General features: G+C 42.7%; 1 protein-coding gene across 1 annotated transcript; it reads right to left on the minus strand.

Annotated features, from left to right (window-relative positions):
• Positions 1–2,460: 2,460 nt before the first annotated feature.
• On the minus strand, positions 2,461–11,481 carry crispld1b (cysteine-rich secretory protein LCCL domain containing 1b). Its single transcript, XM_030114891.1, has 15 exons — positions 11,276–11,481; positions 10,322–10,638; positions 5,840–5,958; positions 5,455–5,587; positions 5,133–5,248; positions 4,746–4,846; positions 4,456–4,623; positions 4,308–4,368; positions 4,117–4,183; positions 3,897–4,027; positions 3,732–3,775; positions 3,561–3,633; positions 2,982–3,051; positions 2,731–2,864; positions 2,461–2,528 (listed from the first exon to the last, which is right to left on the minus strand). Exons 2-15 carry the CDS (start codon positions 10,586–10,588, stop codon positions 2,477–2,479), a joined length of 1,536 nt encoding a protein of 511 aa, XP_029970751.1. The 5' UTR covers positions 10,589–10,638; positions 11,276–11,481; the 3' UTR covers positions 2,461–2,476.
• Positions 11,482–22,407: the final 10,926 nt, after the last annotated feature.

Genomic DNA, 22,407 nt, shown 5'->3' on the forward strand with positions numbered 1-22,407 from the left:
GTCCTGTGCCAATGGCCGCCTCTGCAACAAGGTAACGTGAATTTTAACAGTGCTCCGAGGCTTGCCTTCTTCTTCCAGGAAACCTGGACCAAACCCAGTAAGCATATTAAAATATTGGTTCATGCTTTCTTTGTGTGATATACACCCAGCCAGAGTTCAGGTCCATCTTTAGCAGGCTGATGTGATTGTTATCATGAGCATTTGCTTTTTTTTTTTATGATGATCAGAAACACTATTCGGCTGCATACCTTCAGAGCTGAGAGCAGCAACCAGTGAGTTTACGTGGCCGTGCTTTTATATTTTCTTTTTTGAATGTGCAGTTTCATGTGCATGCATGTGTTAACCCCATGCGTGTGAGTATTGGTGTGTGTTAAAAAGGTGACGAACAGCAACCGGAGCCAAAGCACATCTGTGCCAGTCCACAGGAAGAAGAGGAAATGCATCCTGGGAAGTTGACTGATTGAGATCGGCAAAACACAAAGCCAGGCTTTGTGTGGATGCTGGCACAGCCTGAAGGCTAGAATTCTTTGACACTAGTTGAAAAGCTGAAATAAAAAAAACCCACTCCTGATAAACAGTGCAGGACCTAAGTGGAAGATAAAACATTTTACGAGTGCGGGTTGCATTTCTGTTACTAAAATGCAATTTTTTAATGCAAAGACTTCAATCCTGAAACCAAGAGGAAAGAGCTAAGCACTTTTAGATCCTGTTTTCTACATTATGCATATATGAGCTGTGGCAATCCCTGATGGGAAAATGCTGAAAGAGGACGATGTATGCTTTAGCCAGTGAACCATAAAGGTGTGATTTTCTTTCTCCCTGCATGAAACATGCAAAGCACACAAGTAGATAACATCTCCTCCTCCATAGACCTGAAACAAGCAACTTTCTCTTCCTCTGCGCTCCCTCGGTTCCTGGAAACACCCGTGGATTTCTAGAAAGACATTTCTCTTGAAGGTTTGATCCGCAGCTGAATTTGACACTGTGATGAAATGTTAATGCCCAGGATCCCGAGGCTATCTGGAAGCTGCAGGGACTGATATTAAAATAGTGTGGCCACTCAACCATATGCCTACCACCATATGTCCACAAAAACTTGAAAAACAAGTGTAATGTAATACAATGTAAACTAAAGAGCAGATTCAAGCCTTTAACTTGAGGTTAGTGGGATTTAACCGCTGACAGTCTTTGCTAAATCACTATACTTACATATTTTCCCAGACTTTTATCCTGAGCTAAAAGAACAGGCTAAAAATCTAAGGTGGGAACAAATGACACAGAAAAAAAAAACCCCTCTGTGAAAAGTCATAAGTATTTTAATCATAATTCTGCCATGCACATACCTGGCCAGCCAGGGTTCCGTTACATACAGTAAATGTATAAAGTAAAGCTGGAAAATGCAGCATAAAGTTAAAAAATATATATTACACGCACAATATGTACAAAACATGAACACTCTAACGTCACGGTGAAATTAGCCTTTAAATCAAATGAAAGCCTGTGTGAGAAACACGCGTTGCATGCAGAGACTGTTTGGCCATATTTTATTTGTCTGATGTGTCGGGCTGGATAAAGTGTAAATCAACATTTAGCAAGCACTTCAATAACTATGTACAAAATATAATATATACAAAAATATACAAGTGTATCTTAACTGCCTGCACTGTTGCTAAACTGTACTAAATATTACCATCATGATCAAATATACAACATAGAGAGGCCCAAACCAGATTCAGTATAGGACAAATTGAAGCAGTGAAAATGCTATTTGCCATGTTGAGTTCCACCAAAACAGCTGAAGTCCCTTAATAATTTTCATAGGTTGTAATAACTTCATGGTAGTAAAACCCGGTGATATAAAAAAATGAAGTGTTTTCTGATTATGACGACCCTACCGGTACGCAAAACAGTTTAAGATTCATACTTATTTCAAGTTTCATTCATCACTGATCACTTATTCTTCTCTTTAGGAAATAAAACAAGCCTCGTCCTTCAACTATGCATCATTGAGCTTTGGGAGATTGATGGGAGACTTTTGATCCATAACAGCCAGAAAACAGACAGTTTGCACACACACTGTTTGTCTCAGAACCTTAACATACAGCACACCCTGAATGACTAAAACCAGGTTTTTACACAATTTCACTGGAATGATGAAAGATCTGGTGGTTTTGAAACCATGATGATAGGACATCATGCCCGCTGAAGGGTGACACGGCGGCATTTTGTTGAGGTCAGCTCCAGAGATTTAAGCAGAGAAATAAAGCCGGGGACCTATTTGTAAGCAGTGATTCAGCCGAGACCAAAGATAGAAGCTAAGCCTTGAGTCAAGGTATGCTCCACTTTTAGCACCAAGTGCAGCAACGCTGATTTAGTGAATTATAGGCTGGAAGTTCATAATGGGTGGGTTTGTGAGTTTATGAGGTGGGAACATCGGATGGTACTTTGTCCTTTGAGAGCTTTTTTTTTTTTTTTCTCAGATGACTGCAAACACTCTGAAGGCTTTTCCTCCTGTGGGGTTCATTAGGCTGAAACAAGAAGGTAGGGGAGAGGGGCAATGACAAGTTTGTCAGTAAAAATGTCTTGTATGCAACGAATGGACTGCTGACATGAGGTGCTTTTTTTGATCATCAAACATACACATTCAAATTCTGTATTTGTGTAGTTCTGCGCATATCAACTGAATATTTCAAACTGAATCGTTTCCTTCTTGAATGCATGCAGCGATACCTCTCTGATGTGATGCCGTTCTGATAGCTGCCACTGTACTGCCTCCTTCTGTCCACTGGCATCACGTCCAGATAACCTCCGGACTCATTCTGGATCACTCCAGCGTGGATGGCCGCTCTGCAGATACTGGATTTCTGGAGAAGACAAGATCCATCAGTCAGAGTGTTTTCAAATGTCTGGACAATCTGAAAGGGCATCGGTGTAAAATCCTGAAATGAAGGATAAATAAGAACAATGATACAAGTACTTACATCTGAGTAGTATTTTGTCCCGATGACTCGGAATTGACTGTCATGCAAACAGTTCCTGGGGCAATATAACCTAGAGGAGAAAGAAAGAAAACCAGAGCTAAGTAGGAGGGTAATTGCTATTTTTTATGAGAATATTGGGAAAAACAGACATGGCCATTGAGCCTCAGAGAAAGAAGGCCCCAGCTGAATTCCATTTGTGAGCATTTTTTGTGAAGTTCACCTGTTCTCCATGTGTGCATGCTCCAGCTTTCTGCCACAGTGCACAGACAGTTATGTTTGGTGAATTGGTGACCCTAAATTTCCAACAGAACGTCCATATGCAAGCATGATTCTCTAAATCTCTATTAACTCTGTCATGAACTGGTGATAAATAAACAATACGTGTTCCTTGTGTGTCTTTTGAATTTTATCATCTGGGATCTGCTCCAGTTCCTCACGAGGAAAAGTTGAATAAGGTGTGTGTAAGAGTTGGATGGATGTATTTTATTATTCTGTGGCTATATGGTGTAGCTGCTGCAGCATGGTTTAAACATTGAATCTCTTATAGTTGAACCGACCAGAGAAAAGCTGCCTCGTTACCTTGGACAGTGTCGCACGGGTTTCTTGAAAGGGCAGAAAAGCGCCACTGTGGTGTCACATCTCACTGCCTTGACTGGGAGCAAACGCAGAGAAAATATTAGCGTAAAAAATAACCATACAGTGATTCTGCACGTAGATGGCCAAATGTGGTTGTTGAAATGTATTTATTACCTGGAACTGACTCTACTTTAAAGGAATTTGCACTCCTGTTTTTTCTGTGAGGTGAAACAAAGCTGTAATGAGTTATCTTCTCTGGGTAAAGATTAATGCATCGCAAGATTAATATCTGAGAATTACCATTTGATTACCATATTACATACAAAGACAGATTCCTACCCAATGGATTGAATACCATTCTTGTATGACTTTGTGAAATGCTGTTTTCTGCCCAGTCTGGTCACATCCAGCCATCCTCCATCACTGTCAATAACACCAGAGTGTAGCGCAGCTCCACACACACTAGATTGCTGAAATATCAGTAGAAAAAAATTATTTTATTACATGAAACATGCATTAAGTTCTCCAGAACTGGTGACTGCCTTTTGTAGCCATTTACCATGTCATAATATGCAGTGCCAACTACTTTTCCAGGCCTATCAAGGCAACCAGGTGGACACTCGTATCTGTGGATTTAAACAAAGAACAGTGGAAAAACACACAAGCACTGCAATGAGAGACAGCAGTGCAACGACTGCATACGATTTGACTTGATTTGAAAGCCTGGTTATGAGTTCAGTCAGGATCTACCTGTTGCAGGTTGTTCCTTTGCACTGATCCCTTAACTTCGTGTCACATTCAACCTGTTGGGCTTCAATGACAACGAACACAAGCTCATTATAATGTCAAGAATGTAATTCAGATAGGTAAGTGAGTGATTTTGAGGGAGCATCCTTACACATCTGCTCTGTGCTGACAACCTGGTTTCTGTCAGCATTGTCCCTGGGTGCGGGGTTTGGCGACTGGGCCCTCGGTTCGGGCTCTCGGTCCCTCACCGGCTCAGGTTCAGGTTCGATGTAGTTGCTCTCCTCGGTCTCGGGAGCTGGACGCCTCTCAACACCTCCCTCTGCAAACACAGGAGATGATGCCTTTCACTAATTTGCTAATTGAGAAAATAGCAGCAGCACGCACAATGTGCTAGTAAAATTCAGTATCATCCAGGAAATCTTAACTTTATCTTAAACTCACCTTTATAGCAAAGGTTGTCCCTGCAGCCTCCCGCATAGCTCGCAGGACAGGCAGAGCAGGGGCTCCCATATTTATAAGGAGCATGACCCCACCAGTTACCCCTAAAACCACAAAACACACACCAGCAATAATTTTATCACAATTAAAAATGATGGCGGCAGTTTTCAATTGTCTTTCCTATTTCTTTGATTTTAGCATTTGAATGTACTACAGATCGGAGTATACAGCATCATGAAACCACAAGTCCTCAATGAAACAACTGGACAATTCTATTCCTCCTGAATGAACTCTTATGTTGACAGACCTCAAGTATCACCCAAAAAGAAATCCTTGCTTTTCAAAATTACAGCTCGAGTTAAACATTTGTTGTTACTGAATAAAACTTACGGTGGAGAGTAGTTGCAGACCAGATAGACAGCTTTGGCCCAGATCATTCCCCACACGTTCATGTTGTAACACACATTGATGGCACAGCCAATACGATTACTGGTCGCCCACACCAACTAAACAGAGCAACACAAAAAATAATAATAATAAAATAAAATAAAATGATGACATCTTGAGAAATATCTCAATTGCAAGACATCTGTAATATACTGAGACTTTACTGGAATTATTTGAACTAAGAAAAAAGTGATTGAACACATCTACACCCATTTTGGAAAATTTCAATATCTACTCGCAAACAAAAGGGAATCAAAGCTGTTACCTGAGTGTAATGAGTGCACACAGGTCCTGAACATCTGAATGGACAGTGTGGGTTACATTCTTGGGAGTAGGGATAGGAGTAGTACCTCACTTCATCATACCAAGCCTGGACATGGTACGTTGGAGGCCGGTCCCTTAAGAGAAAAACAAAGACAAATCATACCCTTTTCATGAAGCTGCAAAAGGAAATTAATCACATTTCTCTATATTAAATCTTCAAGAGAGTAACATCAAACTCCTTCTGCTAAAGATGTTTTAAATAATAAAGCCTGGCATGTCCGTGCCAAATCAAACATGCAGCTCAAGTGATCCACTGTGGTGACCCCAACTGAAAGAACAGAAGAAAGAAATGTGCACAAGTGCAAGAAAATGTGAGCCATACCCACCTTCCCCAGTGTGCTCCCAGGTTTTGACCAATCTGCGTCAACATGTGGCTCGGTCCGTGCTCCCACCGGCAGGTGTGTGCCCAGTGCTCGGCGCTCCGCTCCAGCTCATAGTCCCACACCTGAGAGCGTACATACGCGTGAACATTCACACGAACACACAACCGGGCGACGCTGCCGTGTGAGAAGCTGTTTGTCTTTGATCGTGTGTGTTCGGTGAGCGTTCCTTTCAAAGATAAACAGGTGATGTTTGATTGTTGTACCTGGTTTTTTGCTTGGGCAGTGGGTTAATCCGGGACATTCTGAGTCCAGATCAGATGCTTACAAACCTGAAACCCCACTCTGGATAACCCTCCTGATTTAAGCATGCTAAGTGCCCACTTACCATAGCTGTGGCTTTAGCTGCATCCCATTACCTCTTGTGCAGTTACCAGATTTTCTTCACTTCAATCAAAGTACCATAAAGTCCATGACAATCAACCTGAAAGTAACCATAAGGACAAACCAGCAGGATGAACCTGCTCTGGACTTGAAAGTGCTGCGGTTCTACGCACGGCACTCGCAAATTTTACACAGTATAGTCAAAACTAGGCCTCTCATATTAAACACACACTTGCACTCGCTTACACACAGTCACATACATGAGAGCTAGCCACATCAACTTGCAGCTTTCTGCTACTATTCCATAATGTTGTTTCATATCTTGTTTCCAGTAAGTTCTGGTGTAATAAAGCAACCTGAGGTTAGAAAAGCAAACAAAAGGGAATTGAAATAATCATTTTAAAAAGAAGAGAAAGCAACAAAGAAAGTCTCTGTTTTAGGGTTTGATGCCATCTTTACTTTAAAATCAGCAAAACTGATGTCAAAATACCTGAAAACTATTCACCCACCTCTTCGCAGGAAATCGTGCGGTGTGTACGGGGCCCGGTAACTCAAATGTTGCAGTACAGCTAACTTACTGTTGACTTTGTTGGAGAGGAAGAATGAATAGATGCACTGTGCTGCGCTGTTGTCATAATGTTTAGTTGCATTACAGCTATCACGCCAAAAACTAATAGGATAATGCTTAAGTGTAGGGTTGTAACTGCTCTGCTTGACCACCATAATGCGTTCCATATGCCCAGCGTCAGTCAAGCACAGTGTGCACACTGTTGCCCATTCACAGTGGTGCTGCTTACTGTTCAGGGCTGATTGGAATGGTGATATTTTCACTTCTTAGTCCATTGGCCACAATTCAACTGTGGTCAAGATACCAAAGCAGAGAACTCCTTCATGTTTGCTATGTGATACTGTATTTTTCCACGGCCGTTACACTGGGTCGCCGATGTTGGAACAGAATTCTCAGCATGCATTGCATTTTTATTGAATTTTTCTTCAAATTTAAGTGAAGAATGCAGGAAATGTATCAGTCACCAGGAGAAAAAAAACAAGAGCTCATCAGCTGTCAGTTCCTTGAAGGGTTCAGCTGGGGTGAACTTACATCACATGAGGGTAAAGGGAAGTTCTGCTGAGTGTTTAGGAATCATTACTAAGTGTGATGACATCTGACAAAGGGATTAATGAGTTTAAGTTTTACAGCAAAACCTGTAAAATGAGGAATATAATGTTCTGGATATTGTGGCAATCTGACTCAGACTTGTTTTTAGATCTTGAAAGCCGTCACAGTTTAAAAGTCACTTTTCACAACTTTTAATTTAAAAAACAACCAAGAGAAGGTCTTACAAACTAATTTCCTTCTCAAAATGATTACTACATCTCTACACGCTGCTTGTAACAGTGTGTTAAAAGAAAATATTTGCCTTCAGAATAATTTAAACACTTTTGTCTTTAAAAGTGCACGGACAACGCCTCACAAATCCTCGTTCATCTATAGCTCACAGAGCCTCACATCCAACCCACACACCCATGTGTCACTATATCTTTATGTATAATGAAATTTGAGTTCAGCACGAAGCTTTTACTACAAACAATCTACAGAAGAATCTAATGGTCTCCTCCAGCTTATTATTCTCTCTATGTTCTTGTTATTCTTCCCCTTGAATTATCCAGCAGACGGGAAGATGGACTGCCTGCCCGCCCGCCTTTGGAGAGAGGTCACTGTAACAACTACCAATCTCCTTTTTGCATTCCAGGGAGCATTAAGTTTCCAAAATACAGACCCGTCTTCCACCCATCTGCCAAGACCACCTCGGCTACGGAGTTAAGTGCAAGTTCTGCATTCCTTACAGCAGCAGATTCAGAATGAGCACAGGGAGCACAGCGCTGTAATGAAAACGACTGTAGGAGAAAACAAGACGCCGTCCCCAGGTTCTCAGTTTTCAAAGCGAGCAAAAACCGTGGACGTCAACGCTTGCAATTCGGCCTCAGTGTGGAAAGTGGTGATGATTATGGGATTCTTTATAGGTGTCTGTATTTCTTAAGATATGCTGAGCAAGAAGCGACATGCTTTTGATTAACAGACACAAGCAGAGTTTTAAAGCATTTGCTGAATAGTTTTGGGATGAAATTAGAGAGTCAAAGCTGCGATGGAGGTGCAGCTTTTTCGGCCTCCAAATCCTGCAATCTGAAAACCAAATACTTGGCCACATCATTATCATCAGTAATAGTATCCCTTGCTAAAGAAACACTGGATTAGTGTACATAACATACATTCGCACAACCGTGACCCGCACTTCAAACGGCGAGGCCGAGATGTTTGAAATAGATTTGCTGCTGTGGCACCCAAAATGAGACGCGTGGAGGATCAAATAAAAGATAACATTGGCCTCGGCTGAGGTTTGAATGAGGTGAGATGGATGGAGAGAGGAGGCAAAGTAGAGAGTGAACAAAAAAAAAACCCTACTGCAAAGACTGAAGATCAAGTGAACAAATGAGTGAGGCAACAAGAAAAAGAGAAGAGAGAATGGAGCGATAGAGGAGGGGAAGGCAGAGCACGGACGAGAGGAAGGAGGGGCAGGACGGTTGAGGCAGAGGGCAGGACAACACTGCGGGGGTGAAAGCTGGATCTGAGCCAGGGTCAGCGAGGGCGGGCGAGCAGGAGTTCGTGGCTGGAGGTTGCCAGCAGTGGCTTTGGCTTACAGATGTACTTTTCTCTCTCCCTTTTTTTTTTTGCCCTCTAATCTGATGACTTTAGCTGACAGAGCTGAAAGGCAGGAACAAAAAAGCATCTTCACCTGACAGAGCCTTTCAGGTCAATCCACCCATTGCGATTCTGCATGAGGAGCAGGTGACCCTCTATGAAGTGTCCTACATGGACATCAACGCACACACTCACTCACCAATATTATTACATATGGTGTCATTGAAACAAGAGGTTCACGCATGAACATTACATTACTATTTATGCAAATCCAGCTTTCAATAGATGTGACTGATGTGCATGGTAGTACAATGAATGGACTTCTGATTTTGGCCTGTGAGTATTGAATTTTCCAGCTATAATGAGGCCTGCTGGCATCAACTCTATTCAAGTATCACTTACGATTTTACTTGAAATACAACTGTTCAATCATATTGGGGACCAACATTAATATAGGAGCCTGAGGAGATGCTGCTAGTTAATGGTGCAATTTGTAAATAAATAAATAAATAAATAAATAAATAAATAAATAAATAACACTGCACCATCTAAAACCTTGTAATAGGGAATTAGCACTCACATGTACTTTTCAAAACTAAAAGCTATTCAAATGTGACATGTAATGAGGAAAAAATTATGAGGAGAGCAAAATGATGCTTCCAATAGAAACGATTCAGCAGAAGATTGTCTTGAACAAAGAGGGGATAGATTCCCAGTAGCAATTCACATCCTGATCATTTACATTGTACAAAATACATATATTCATTTGGCTAATTTACTTATGTAATGACAATACTCTGAGGAATGTGTATATTCTTTGGATCAAGGGTTGTCACACTCACTTTAGTTCAGTGGCCTCACACCTCCCAATATTTTCTCACGTATAGGCTCGACCAGTAAAATGACACTATATTAATGTTTAAATAACCACAGCCTCAAGTGTTGCCTCTTTTTTTAGGTCCAAAGAAGTCAAAATTATTTACACAGTTTTTGAAGAAGCCTGGAAATGCCCAAATGAGTAATTACAAATACTTTTCATGAGCGCCTGTTGCAAAATTGGAATTTATTCTGCAAAAACTTTAAAATTTCAAATCTGAGATTGAAAACTTTATTCCAATTCTTGCAAATTCTAGTAATAAGAGAGCTAGCTCCAATGTCTGCTACTCTCACAAACCAAAAGGTGGGCCTAGGTTATTCTAACGTATTTTGTGAATTATAAATGAAAACCTACCCTTGGTGGATGTATTTTTCTGATGGTCTTTACCCATCAAACATTTTCTACATTTACAGTTCTCAACACTGACATTGCCTGAAGCACAGTATATTTGAACAATGTTAGTTGGAGGCAAACAAGTGAAATCTGATGATTTGACCTGAAATACCACAGCGTTGTCCTCAGCACTCACCATGTACTCCATATTTGAAGCGGGAGGATGAACCTGACCACGCAGCTTATTATGCAGATCCAGAATCAGGTGCATGTCTCCTTCGCTGATGGCTCGCTTGCCCCTTGACCTCCCCCTCCACCACTCCTCATCCTTGTTCCGGTACTTGTCCAGGATGGACTCCAGGCGTGTGGAGTTGGTGAGCACCATGGCCAACACGGTGTGAGTAAAGCACAAGATCAAGCTTGCAGCTCTAATCCAGCAGGAAAAGGACAGAAGGCTCTTCATGGTGATGAAAGACTAATGATGCAGTGAGGACGAGTCTTTCTCCGTTCAACCTACAGAGCACAACACAGAGGCAGAAAGGTGAATGAATTCTTGGGTGGGTTATAAGCCTTCCTCAGCCTACATGTGAGGACAAGGCTCGCATGCAAAGATTTCCACTCTACTATAAAACAAATCTGCAAATGCAGATTAAATGTTAACATTTAAATCAATGTGTCAGTTGAACTCTGCCCCCTTCATGCATACACTGGAGAATTTATAAAAAAAAAGAGGAGCCCACAGGTAGGCTGAATCCCCCCTCTGTCTTAGTCTAATAATGCTTTAATTATAGGGACTCTTCACATCAAACAGTAAATCTAATGCAGCATTCGGCGGTCTGAGTGCATCTGCGGGTCACTGCATCCACACACACAGTGGGACCAGTGTAAACTGACTTTTCACACTTTATGTTCGAGAGCAGAGGATTCAGTGCGCATGCCCGAGTTCCTGCACGGCTTAAACCCACATGCTCTCCTCCTACTCCTGCAATTTATCAGGTAAGAAAAGAAGAGAACGCACCGCAAAAGTGATGGAATATTTTAACTTAATAGTTTTTGAAGCCAAATTTGAAAAACGGCATTGAGAATATCTTAAGACACTACAGGAAAAATAGATTAAACGATACTGTGAGAACGACAGACTCGAGGTTACCTCCAAAGTTCCTCTCAGGTGTGATCGTCCCGATGATAAAGCGAGTTACTGCAGAATCCGAACCAGGGAGGCTTTACATCCATCCATCCATCACACGGAAAGCGCGCAGGACCTCCGCCAGGCTCCACATCCACTGAGCGCAGCGCGCGCACTGATGAATATATAGGTACCTGCTGAATTCCTCAGCCCGCTGCAGGCAGCGCGGGACTGCGCCTCATTTTGCGCTTATATGCCAAGTTTGCGCTTAGCAACGTACAACCGAAACGGACCACGCCCCCCTACAACCCACTCTCAGGTTCTTACCATGCACGCACGCACGCACGCACGGCCCCTGCGTGCTGCAGCTTGACGCACACACACACGGCAGAGCCCACCTGATCTCCCTGGCAGTGACATGAAGACAAACCGATGTTATGAGAGCAGCCCACTCTGCTGTTTCCAGCTTTTTTTTCTTCAGTATTGTTCACCAATTCTTTTTATTTCCTTCACTCTGGGCCTTGCATCAGGTTTTATTTTTGCCTTGCAGATTCGGAGAATGGCAGCAGGAGTTGCAACAGCCAGCAGGGTGGCCCGGAGTCTTCCTGTGACACAACCACAAAGCACTGATTCATCTCCTGCAACACACACACACACACACACGGACATTTGTGGGAGTTTGCGGTCTGTCTGCATGGATATGTGTATTTATGCTCTCTGGCTTTGAGTCCTCTGCTCGGACATGCTCCGTTCTGTCTGCACATCAGGACAAGATGAAGAACTTCTCGGCTTTACTGTCTTTCTTGGCATTACAAACAAAAATAGTAAACATGCAAACATACATCCACAGCCGAAATAAACAGTTCGGCTTTACTTTTTCTGTTTAAATAATTGGGGTTCTCTTTCATTCTCCTGAATGTTCTGTGTAAGTACCCCATATTGCTTGCGAAAATTAGATAAATCGCAGGCTGCTGATGATCAATTCAGTAATTCTGCTAGATTCAGTAGACTGAGGTAAAGATGGTGACATTGATGCTCTTCGCATTCTTCATACAGCTGGAAGCTCCTCGAAATATTACTTTAGGATCCCAACATTCCGAAATTCACACTGAGCATTGAATTGTGTTTGTGAATTGGTGACTTGGTTTGACACCATCACCATGTCTCGAATGGCCTTCAGTGCAACATCTACTGTACTCTTGTCAGCGACTCAATGATAAGGAAGGCAGCTTTATATTAAGGCCATTTCCCATGGCTTTAAAATATTGTGTAATTTGGGAAATGCATTTTCATCATCAGCGTTGATGGTACGTTGCGTTTAAAACTTGTATCTGCTGCCCTCTCATGGCGACTACAGAGACTTCCAGCAACATTCCTCCTCGTTTCATAATTTTGAAACCTTTGACGATGGTTGAAGAGTCCATGATTAATTTTAGTCTGACAGAATTAATAAGAGATGTGTTTAAATAAGTGACAAACCTGCTGACTTCTTGCTATTTAATAGACAACATGATGCACTTTTGCCAAACAATACATTAAACACATACAGAAAGATTTTTTTTTTTAATTATTGTTCAGGAAAACAGAAAATATGTGTAAGATATAAGAAATTTGAGGTGCTCTGGACATGTGGCCCAATAATCAGTGTGCTGTGGTGGTGCAGCCAGGACAAAGGGAAAGAAAGTAGCTTAATAAAGGCTTAAATTTGTTCGTTGAACACAGTCCCTCAGTGTGTTATATAAATTAAAAAAAAAAAACTGGCAAGATGAAGATGTAAAATATTAACACAAGATAAAGTCACAGCCACACATTTTAGAAAGACAAAGAAAATCAAATCAAATCTGTAATTACATGAATTTATTTTATGAATTCAGCGTTCACATTGAAATAATTTCCACACAGTCGATGGAACAATTAAATATTCTTGTCAGAAACAAATGAAGAGTTCCACATTTTGATGTCGAGCTGAGGAGATAAACTCCTGACCGTGGTCGCTGAGACGATGACCTCTTTCAAAACAAGTTAATAAGTAACCAGGCGGCACTTGTTGATCACATTTCCTATAAATCACTTCATCCGCAAAGCCTCGGCATTGCCTACCAGAAACGGGCAAAGGAAGCAGTGTTTCAGCCTTTCATCGACAGATCTCCTCTAACAGACAGACATCAGGATGGGAAATATAATATGTCCAGCTGAGGACGTAGCACTTCTGGCTTCTGTTGCTCGAGACATCTGTCCGTTTCCAAACTACAACCCCAGCCCTCATTTAAACAACATGCTGTCCATCAACTCGTCACATCACCTGAGGAACCACTACGCAGCAGTGCAGAGCTCCTTGACACCGAAGCAGCTGGAGGAATTCAGCCAGAGCCTGAGAACCACCTTCGGCAGGGAGGGCAGGGTCACTCTTGGTGGTGTCGGGGTCGTGGCCCTGTCGCTGGCTATTCTGTTTGATTCTCTCGCTAAACAGGTCAAGGGAGAATTTGTGCCAGATTCGGGACCTATTCCCAATTTGTTTCTCAAAAACCCGGGAGGGTACTACCCACCGAATGTCTTCAGAGCCAGTAACTACCTGAGGCTGCTGCCCTACATTGCTAATAACCCTGAAAGAATGAGAGCAGAGACAGAGAGGTAGGTGCTGACTCCATGAGTTCTGCTTTAAAAATCTTGGAAGTGTTCTGTTGCAGGTTTCCCATCAAAAATTGTTAAAGAGGAGCCTCTAGTGTCCTACATTTGAAGAAAATTCAGAGAATTTAGTGTGAAAAATTACAATGTAAAAGAATGACATAAACACTTTAAATTCCAACTCTGCATTTATAAATCTGTTTCTGTCATCCCAAATGCTAGCTTGAATGCTAAACTCGAAAGTCATACAGACTTTTTTGTCTGAAAATGAGCTGATATCACATCATCAAAATATTGCTATTTTGACAGTTTATACGTTGTTCTACATTTATGTCCTCACGTTTTCTTTAATTTTCTTTTCATCTTCCTCAGGTACTTCAAGCTGTTCAAGAATGACAGAGAGAGTGAGGAGGCAATGAAGACACAGAACTATGAAGACTTCACAGGAGTCAATGTGGCAGTTGGGTATCTCATTTTCGAACATGTGAAAAATCATCTTGCACGTATCACCAACTCCACCTACCTCGATGAAATGGAGACTGGAGGGCATAAGGAAATGAAAGAAAATGCAGTCACTCAGGGAAACTCAACTGAAACTGCTCATGCTGGTAAATCCAGAAAAAGACGCAATGTTTCTCGTACTACCTTTACTCTGAACTGTGATCCAGAAGCAGCCAGCGAAATATTTTTGACTGAAGTGTTGAAGTCAAATGACACTCAAGAAGCTTATGAAAAATGTCGGGGTCGCTTTGGGTCCTCACGGACGTGGTTACATTACACTGCAGAACTGGTCTTGACGGATTTTTTAATCAGTGTAATATTTGATTTTACACGAGAAGAAGATGCACTGAGAGCTCAGAGAGAAGACTTCGACCTGAGGGCCAATTCACTTTTGAAGTGGAAAGAGTAGCTCACTCTACACATGGCTAATGAAAAAAAAAAACCAAAACAAAACAACAAAGAAAATGAAATAACCATCAATTAGTGGTGGTGTTGGAAACTAAAAATAAAGAAAACCTTGACATTACTGTGACTATTCATACGGTCTTAAAGTAAACAAATTTCCAATTTGTACTGTACTTCTGACTGTAAATACAATTAAACAGATCTGAATGAAAGTGTTTGTGAGGTCTCCTGTATTTTTTTTAATGCTGAGTAATAGAAATTGCACAATTCATTTAATTTTTTTTTTTTTTTGTTAGTCTTTATTTCACCAGGTCAGTCCCACTGAGACACAATGATCTCTTTTTTATGGGAAGTCTGGTCAAGACGGCAGCTGATAACATAGTTTGGAGACATTGCAGAGGTCACATAAAATGCAATCAGATGAAATAAACACAAATACCAGTAAGAGTAATAAAGCAAAAATAATGGGGCTATCATGTAAAGCAGGAGCAACAACAATATTATCACAGTGAGCAGTGACAAGGCATTTGCTGCTCTATTACTCAACTGGGTTTTGTTGTTTCTACAACTAAGCACCAGGAACTTCACACCCTAACAGACAGATACTCATCCGCTGTTGGTGCACAGGCCGAGTCACTCCCCAAGCAAACCCCCTGAGCCACGGTGCGACAGGAAATGAACATAGAACAGCACAAAAGTGGCAACAGTACACAGGAACACAAATGCAAACATAACCATAAATAAAAGAAACTCCGAGGGCACACAATAACTCCTCAAAACAATCCCAAAAGTCCTGAACAGGGGAGCTCCCAGCATGCCCCGCGGCTCCCTGGAACAGGCTGCCTCTAGCAGCGACCTCTAGCGGCCCCCACGGTCAATACAATATGATTGAGATTCCAGTTTACCCAAGAACATTTTTGAATGTTCAAGAGAGACTTACAGTGTGTTTCCACCGGACGCGTTTAACGCGACTATATTCGCGCGACGAATGACACCGTGTCACGCTAGACGCTTGAGTTTTATCGGGGGTGTGTGAATTCATTCGCGCGATGCATCACGCTGGTACAGATATGCAACACAAAACATCCTGCAGAAACATCACAGCCCTCCTCATCACTGTCTCCTGCACAGCAGCAGTGAGCAGGATTCTTCTGTTTGTTCCACAGTCCTGTGTGCATCCGGCTGTCTGAGTGATGAAGCGGCGGGCTTCGGGCGGTGAGCGGCGAGCGGTGGGCGGGGCCGACTGGCAGTGCAAGTCGAAGGGCGCACGGATTTTTCGCTGGAAACGCTCGCCGCCGGCCGCCAGCCACGTCATCGCTCGCCGTCCGCCGCCTGCCGCTCAAGATTGAGAGACAATCGCGTCATTACATTGACTTTGTATGTAATCTCATCGCAAGAAAAATTTGCGTCGCGTCCGGTGGAAACACACCGTAATTCCTTCAGGTTCAAAGTTTTCTGTAGTGAATTCCAGGCAGTGGGCACAGATTACATAAAGGAGTGGTTGCCGAATTCAATGAAAACTTCAGGGTTGTTGGTTGGTTGTTAGAGAGGAGTAAGTGCTCGCCATTCTTGTAATATAGTTGCATAAAGATTGGGGAAGCAGGCCTAAGATGGCTTTGGATATAAAAGTGTGCCACTGTGAAAGACAACGTGCAATCAGTAAAGGGCACCCAGCTGTGCTATATAAGGATCAATGCAGATGTTGTTACAAATCTCAGATCTCCATGATACACAGAGTCCAGAGATTGCAGATATTTTGCAGGGGCATTCATATGGAGAAGATCACCATAATCCAAGACAGAAAGGAAGGTGGCAGCAACCACCTTTTTCTTGACTGCAAAAGTTAAACATGTCCTGTGGCGATAAAAGAAACCCACACTGTTCAATTCGGTTTGTATTTGTCTTCCTTTCATTGCACACAAATAGCCAAGGTGCCATGGTCCAAGGTTTGTGTTATCGATCACAGTCAGTAGGCAAGGTGTTGAAAGCTCAGCATTTCAGTGGAGATTGTGAAAGATTAAGTCACCGCCAGATATCACTGAGAAGGAGAACACAGGGAAAGCACATCTGGCTTCCAGTGGATAAAACAGAGAGAACAGGATCGGACAGAGATCAACAAGGAAACAAAACGCCATTGGAAAGCAAACTACTTGCTGCAGGTATCATGGAAACTGAAGGCTCAGACCACAAACTTCCAGTTCGACTGTCAAAAGATCCTGCCGCAAAACAGTGAGAGAAAGAAGAGAGAGCACAGATTACAGGAGAGAGTGATAAATGACTGTGTTAAGAGTGAGACAAGAGAGATGCTAAGGCCAGTAAAGGTGTCCTTGCAGCATAAACTCCAATCAGCCAAACAAAAAGTTTTCCATGGTGACCTGCAGCAAGCGTTGAACTTTTTATCCATCCATCCATCCATTCATCCATCCATTTTCTACCGCTTATCCGGGACCGGGTCGCGGGGGCAGCAATCTCAGCAGGGATGCCCAGACTTCCCTGTGTCCAGACACTTCCTCCAGCTCCTCTGGGAGGATCCCAAGGCATTCCCAGGCCAGCCGCGAGACATAGTCTCTCCAGCGTGTCCTGGGTCTTCCCCAGGGTCTCCTCCCAGTGGGACATGCCCGGAACACCTCCCTAGGGAGGCGTCCAGGAGGCATCCTGAAGAGGTGCCCGAGCCACCTCAGCTGGCTCCTCTCAATGCAGAGGAGAAGTGGCTCTACTCCGAGCTCCTCCCTGGTGACTTGAGCTCCTCACCATATCTCTAAGGGAGCGCCCAGCCACCCTATGAAGGAAACTCATTTCAGCCGCTTGTATCCCGGATCTTGTCCTTTCGGTCATGACCCAAAGCTCATGACCATAGATGAGGGTGGGAACGTAGACTGACCAGTAAATGGAGAGCTTCGCCTTTTGGCTCAGCTCCTTCTTCACCACAACAGACCGATACAACGACCGCATTACTGCAGCCGCTGCACCGATCCACCTGTCAATCTCACGCTCCATCCGTCCCTCACTCGTGAACAAGACCCCAAGATACTTAAACTCCTCCACTTGAGCCAGAGTCTCTCCATCGACCTGGAGAAGGCAAGCCACCTTCCTCTGGTCGAGGACCATGGCCTGGGATTTGGAGGTGCTGATCCTCATCACTGTCGCTTCACACTCGGCTGCGAACCGCCCCAGTGCATGCTGTAGGTCCGGGTTTGATGAAGCCAACAGGACAACATCATCTGCAAAAAACAGAGATGAAATCCTGTGGTTCCTGAACCGGAGCCCCTCTGGCCCTTGGCTGCACCTAGAAATTCTGTCCATAAAAATGATGAACAGAACCGGTGACAAAGGGCAGCCCTGCCGGAGTCCAACATGCACCAGGAACAGATCCGACTTACTGCCAGCAATGTGGACTCGGCTCCTGCTTCGGTCATACAGAGGCCGGACGGCCCTTAACAAGGGGCCCCGGGAGCCGCTGCCTTCTTGCTGACTGTGTGCTGGGCCGCTAGGCCTTATGGGTAATGGGACTATTTGGGCCATTTCGGGCCGAGTTATGTGTGTTTTATGTGTTTATTTGTGTTCATTTATTATGGGTGTGTTTTGGTTTATTGTTGAGTGCTGTTTGCCACCTGTTTGTGTTGTTTTATGTTCATTTGTTTGAGCACCGTGGCTCAGGGGGACCTGTGGGGGAGGGACCTGCCTGCGCGCGGTGTTGGGAGGGTGCTGGTGTGCACTTGGGTTCAGTTGTTGTAACAATAAATCTCGTGCTTGTGAAATTAAAGAGCAGCCTCAGTCTCCTTCGCTGTCTCCGCCGCCTGTCGTGATTGCCACAATATTTTAGAAATAAATCTTGATGTAAAGCCTATATACCCCGCTTTAAATATAAGAAATCTCAGTGGTGTGAAGGACATGTGGCCCATTAATTAGTGTGTGATGGTGCAGCCAGGAGAAAGGGACAGGAAATAGCTATATCAAGACTCCATAGTTCATTGAGCTTTCACACAGTGCCTCAGTTATGTCAATAAAAAAAAAAAAAAGAAAAACACTGGCAAGATGAAGATGTCAAATATTAACACAAGATAAAGTCACAGCTACACATTTATCAAGTCAAATCACACATTTTTGTCATAACAAGTGAAAAGTGGTACATTTTGATCTCCTGTTGATGGAACAAACCTCTGACCACGATCGATGAGACGATGACCTCTTTCCAAACAAGTTAATAAGTAGCCAGGCGGCACTTTTTGATCACATTTCCTATAAATCACTTCATCTGCAAAGCCTAGGCATTGCCTGTCAGAAACGGGCAAAGGAAGTATTGTTTCAGCCGTTCATCGACAGATCTCCTCTAACAGACAGACATCAGGATGGGAAACATGGTATGTCCAGCTGAGGACGCAGCGCTTCTGGCTTCTGTTGCTCGAGACATCTGTCCGTTTCCAAACTACAACCCCAGCCCTCATTTCATCAACATGCTGTCCATCAACTCGTCACATCACCTGAGGAACCACTACGCAGCAGTGCAGAGCTCCTTGACACCGAAGCAGCTGGAGGAATTCAGCCAGAGCCTGAGAACCACCTTCGGCAGGGAGGGCAGGGTCACTCTTGGTGGTGTCGGGGTCGTGGCCCTGTCGCTGGCTATTCTGTTTGATACTCTCGCTAAACAGGTGAAGGGAGAATTTGTGCCAGATTCGGGACCTATTCCCAATTTGTTTCTCAAAAACCCAGGAGGGTACTACCCATCGAATGTCTTCAGAGCCAGTAACTACCTGAGGCTGGTGCCCTACATTGCTAATAACCCTGAAAGAATGAAAGCAGAGACAGAGAGGTAGGTGCTGACTCCATGAATTCTACTTTAAATTCTGGAAGTTTTCTGTTGCAGGTTTCCAATCAAAAATTGTTCAAGACTAGCCTCTAGTGTCCTACATTTGAAGAAAATTCAGAGAATTTACTGTAAAAAAATACACTGTAAAAGAATGATGTTAACACTTTATATTCCAACTCTGACCTTATAAATCTGTCTCTCATCCCAAATGCTAGCTTGAATGCTGAACTCTAAATTCATACACACTTTTTTTTTTTATCTGAAAATGGGTAAATATCACTTCATTAAAATGTTGCTGTTCTAACAGTTTATACATTGGTTTATGTTTATGTCCTCACAATTTCTTTAATTTTCTTTTTATCGTCCTCAGGTACTTCAAACTGATCAAGAATGACAGAGAGAATAAGGAGGCATTGAAGACACATAACTCTGAAGACGTCACAGGAGTCAATGTGGCAGTTGGGCATCTCATACTACAACATGTGAAAAATCATCTTGTACGTATCACCAACTCCACTTACCTTGATGAAATGGAGACTGGAGGGCATGAGGAAATTAAAGAAAACACAGTCACTCAAGGAAACTCAACTGAAACTGCTCATGGTGGAAAATCCAGAAAAAGACGTATTCCTCCCCCGGATAGACATATTGCTTTTACTCTGAACTGTGATCCAGAAGCAGCCAGCAAAATATTTTTGACTGAAGTGTTGAAGTCAAATGACACTCAAGAAGCTTATGAAAAATGTCGGCATAGCTCCAGGTCCTCACGGACGTGGTTACATTACATTGCAAGTCTGGTCTGGATGGATTTTGTCAACAGTGAAGCCTTTGATTTTAAACGAGAGGAAGGCGCACTGAGAGCTCAAAGAGAAGACTTCGACCTGAGGGCCAATTCACTTTTAAAGTGGAAAGAGTAGCTCATTGTACACATGGCTAATGAAATAAAAATGAAAGAAATTTAAAAAAAAAACATCAATTATCTGTGGTGGTGTCAGAGACAATAAAAAAGACAACCTTGATGTTGCTGTGATATTTCAAATGTTTTCATAGTAAACACATTTCCCATATGTATTGTAATTTTGACTATAAATAAAACTAAACAGATTTGAATTAAATTGCTTGTTCGTGAGGTTTTTTTTGTTTTACTTTTTTATTGCTGACTCTTAGAGATTGCATGTGTACACCAATAGGAATTTCAATATGTTAGTCAATTTGCAATTCAACAAAATTCCTCAGTTGTGTCAGGGAACAAAATAACAAAACAATTTAATAATATAATCTGCAATGTGTACCATACTGCTCAGTTTGGTTCACTTTTGTCTCTCTTTAATTCCACACAGATAGCCAAGGTGCCATGGTCCAAGGTTTGTGTTATCGATCACAGTCAGTTGGCAATGTGTTGAAAGCTCAGCATTTCAGTGGAGATTGTCAGTGATTAAGGCCCTGACAAAATATTAAACCTGTTAATGTATTGACAGTGAAATTATCCTGTGATGAGCTCAAGGAGGAAAACCTTCTGATTGTAGAATACAGGAATCAATAAAATTATACCAACTCCAGTCGACAAAATAAGGTGAGTTAAAAATGATTAAATCAGACCCTCCAGAAAAACGCGATTATGCGATCGCATGAATTCACGCATAAATCACCCTTTTGCCGCTGATTATGCAGGGGCCAAATATTTTCCAAAAGGGTGCATAATTCCCGCAATAATCTCACATTTACTGCGAAAAAAAGAGAAATGGTCTCGCTTGAAGCGCTGTGACATTCAATGAACGAGTCGTTCGTTTGAATGTTTCTTTTAAGTGAATGATGAGCAGAGTTGGGGTCCGCTACTTAAAAAAGTAAAGAGTTACCGTTACTCGTTACTTTTGAAAAAAGTAGTGCCTTACACCACTTAATTACTCCATGGAAATAGTAAAGAAGTTACACTACTCGTTACTGCATAGTGCTCCACGGAGCTGTGCTCCGGTATATCCTTTCGCGGAGCACTGCGCATGCGCAGGTCTGTGTGTATCAAAACGTTATTTTACTTATTGAAAAGAAAACACGTCTTTTAAAATGTTTTATAGCCATTCGAATTTACTTCACGTGCTAATACGCCAACCCCCTGGACCACTGTAAGGAGTATTTTGTCCACTTTCGTAGTCTGGCTCTGATTGACTTCCAGCTAAGCTTCGAGCTAAGCTAACTACGATGCTAACAGCTGGGAACCAGCCGGACCAGAGACACAAGGTATGAGCTTGTCTAACTTTGTCAATGGGTTAGGGAAAGGGCGTGGGTCCCTAATCTTCAGAGTGTTCCTTTAAAAGCGGCATTTACAGTAGGAGGGAGTGCAGTGTTGTCAGTGGGGCACAAATTTATATAAGGCAACCAATTTTACTTTCACGGTTCCATCAGCCCTGACCCGGAAGAGATAGCGAGTAGTTGCTCGTATGGTCACCGTTCCATCTACTGGTGGTAATAAAAAGAACTCCGCTTAAATAATATTTTGGTTGCTCTATTTGCAGTCATTGTAAAAGTAACGATCGTAGCATTTCATTTGTAATGCTAGTTTAACTACCAATCTAGAAGGAGTAGTGCCGTTACACTACTCGTTCCCATCAAAAGTAATTTCACTACTTGTAACGTTCGTTACTTGTCGTTACATACCCAACTCTGATGATGAGAGCCGGTTCACAGCTGTCTGAGAGCCGTTCCTTGGTGCAAATTGTCCTCGTTTCCTTCACGTGTCTCCTGAGTGCCTGATGAGTCCAGCTGTCACCGCTGCCTTCATATGAATGAATGAGCTTCAGTTTTCCGCAGCTCGCTCCAGTCA

The sequence above is a fragment of the Salarias fasciatus genome, chromosome 18, assembly GCF_902148845.1.
Source record: "Salarias fasciatus chromosome 18, fSalaFa1.1, whole genome shotgun sequence".
Lineage (NCBI taxonomy): Eukaryota > Metazoa > Chordata > Actinopteri > Blenniiformes > Blenniidae > Salarias > Salarias fasciatus.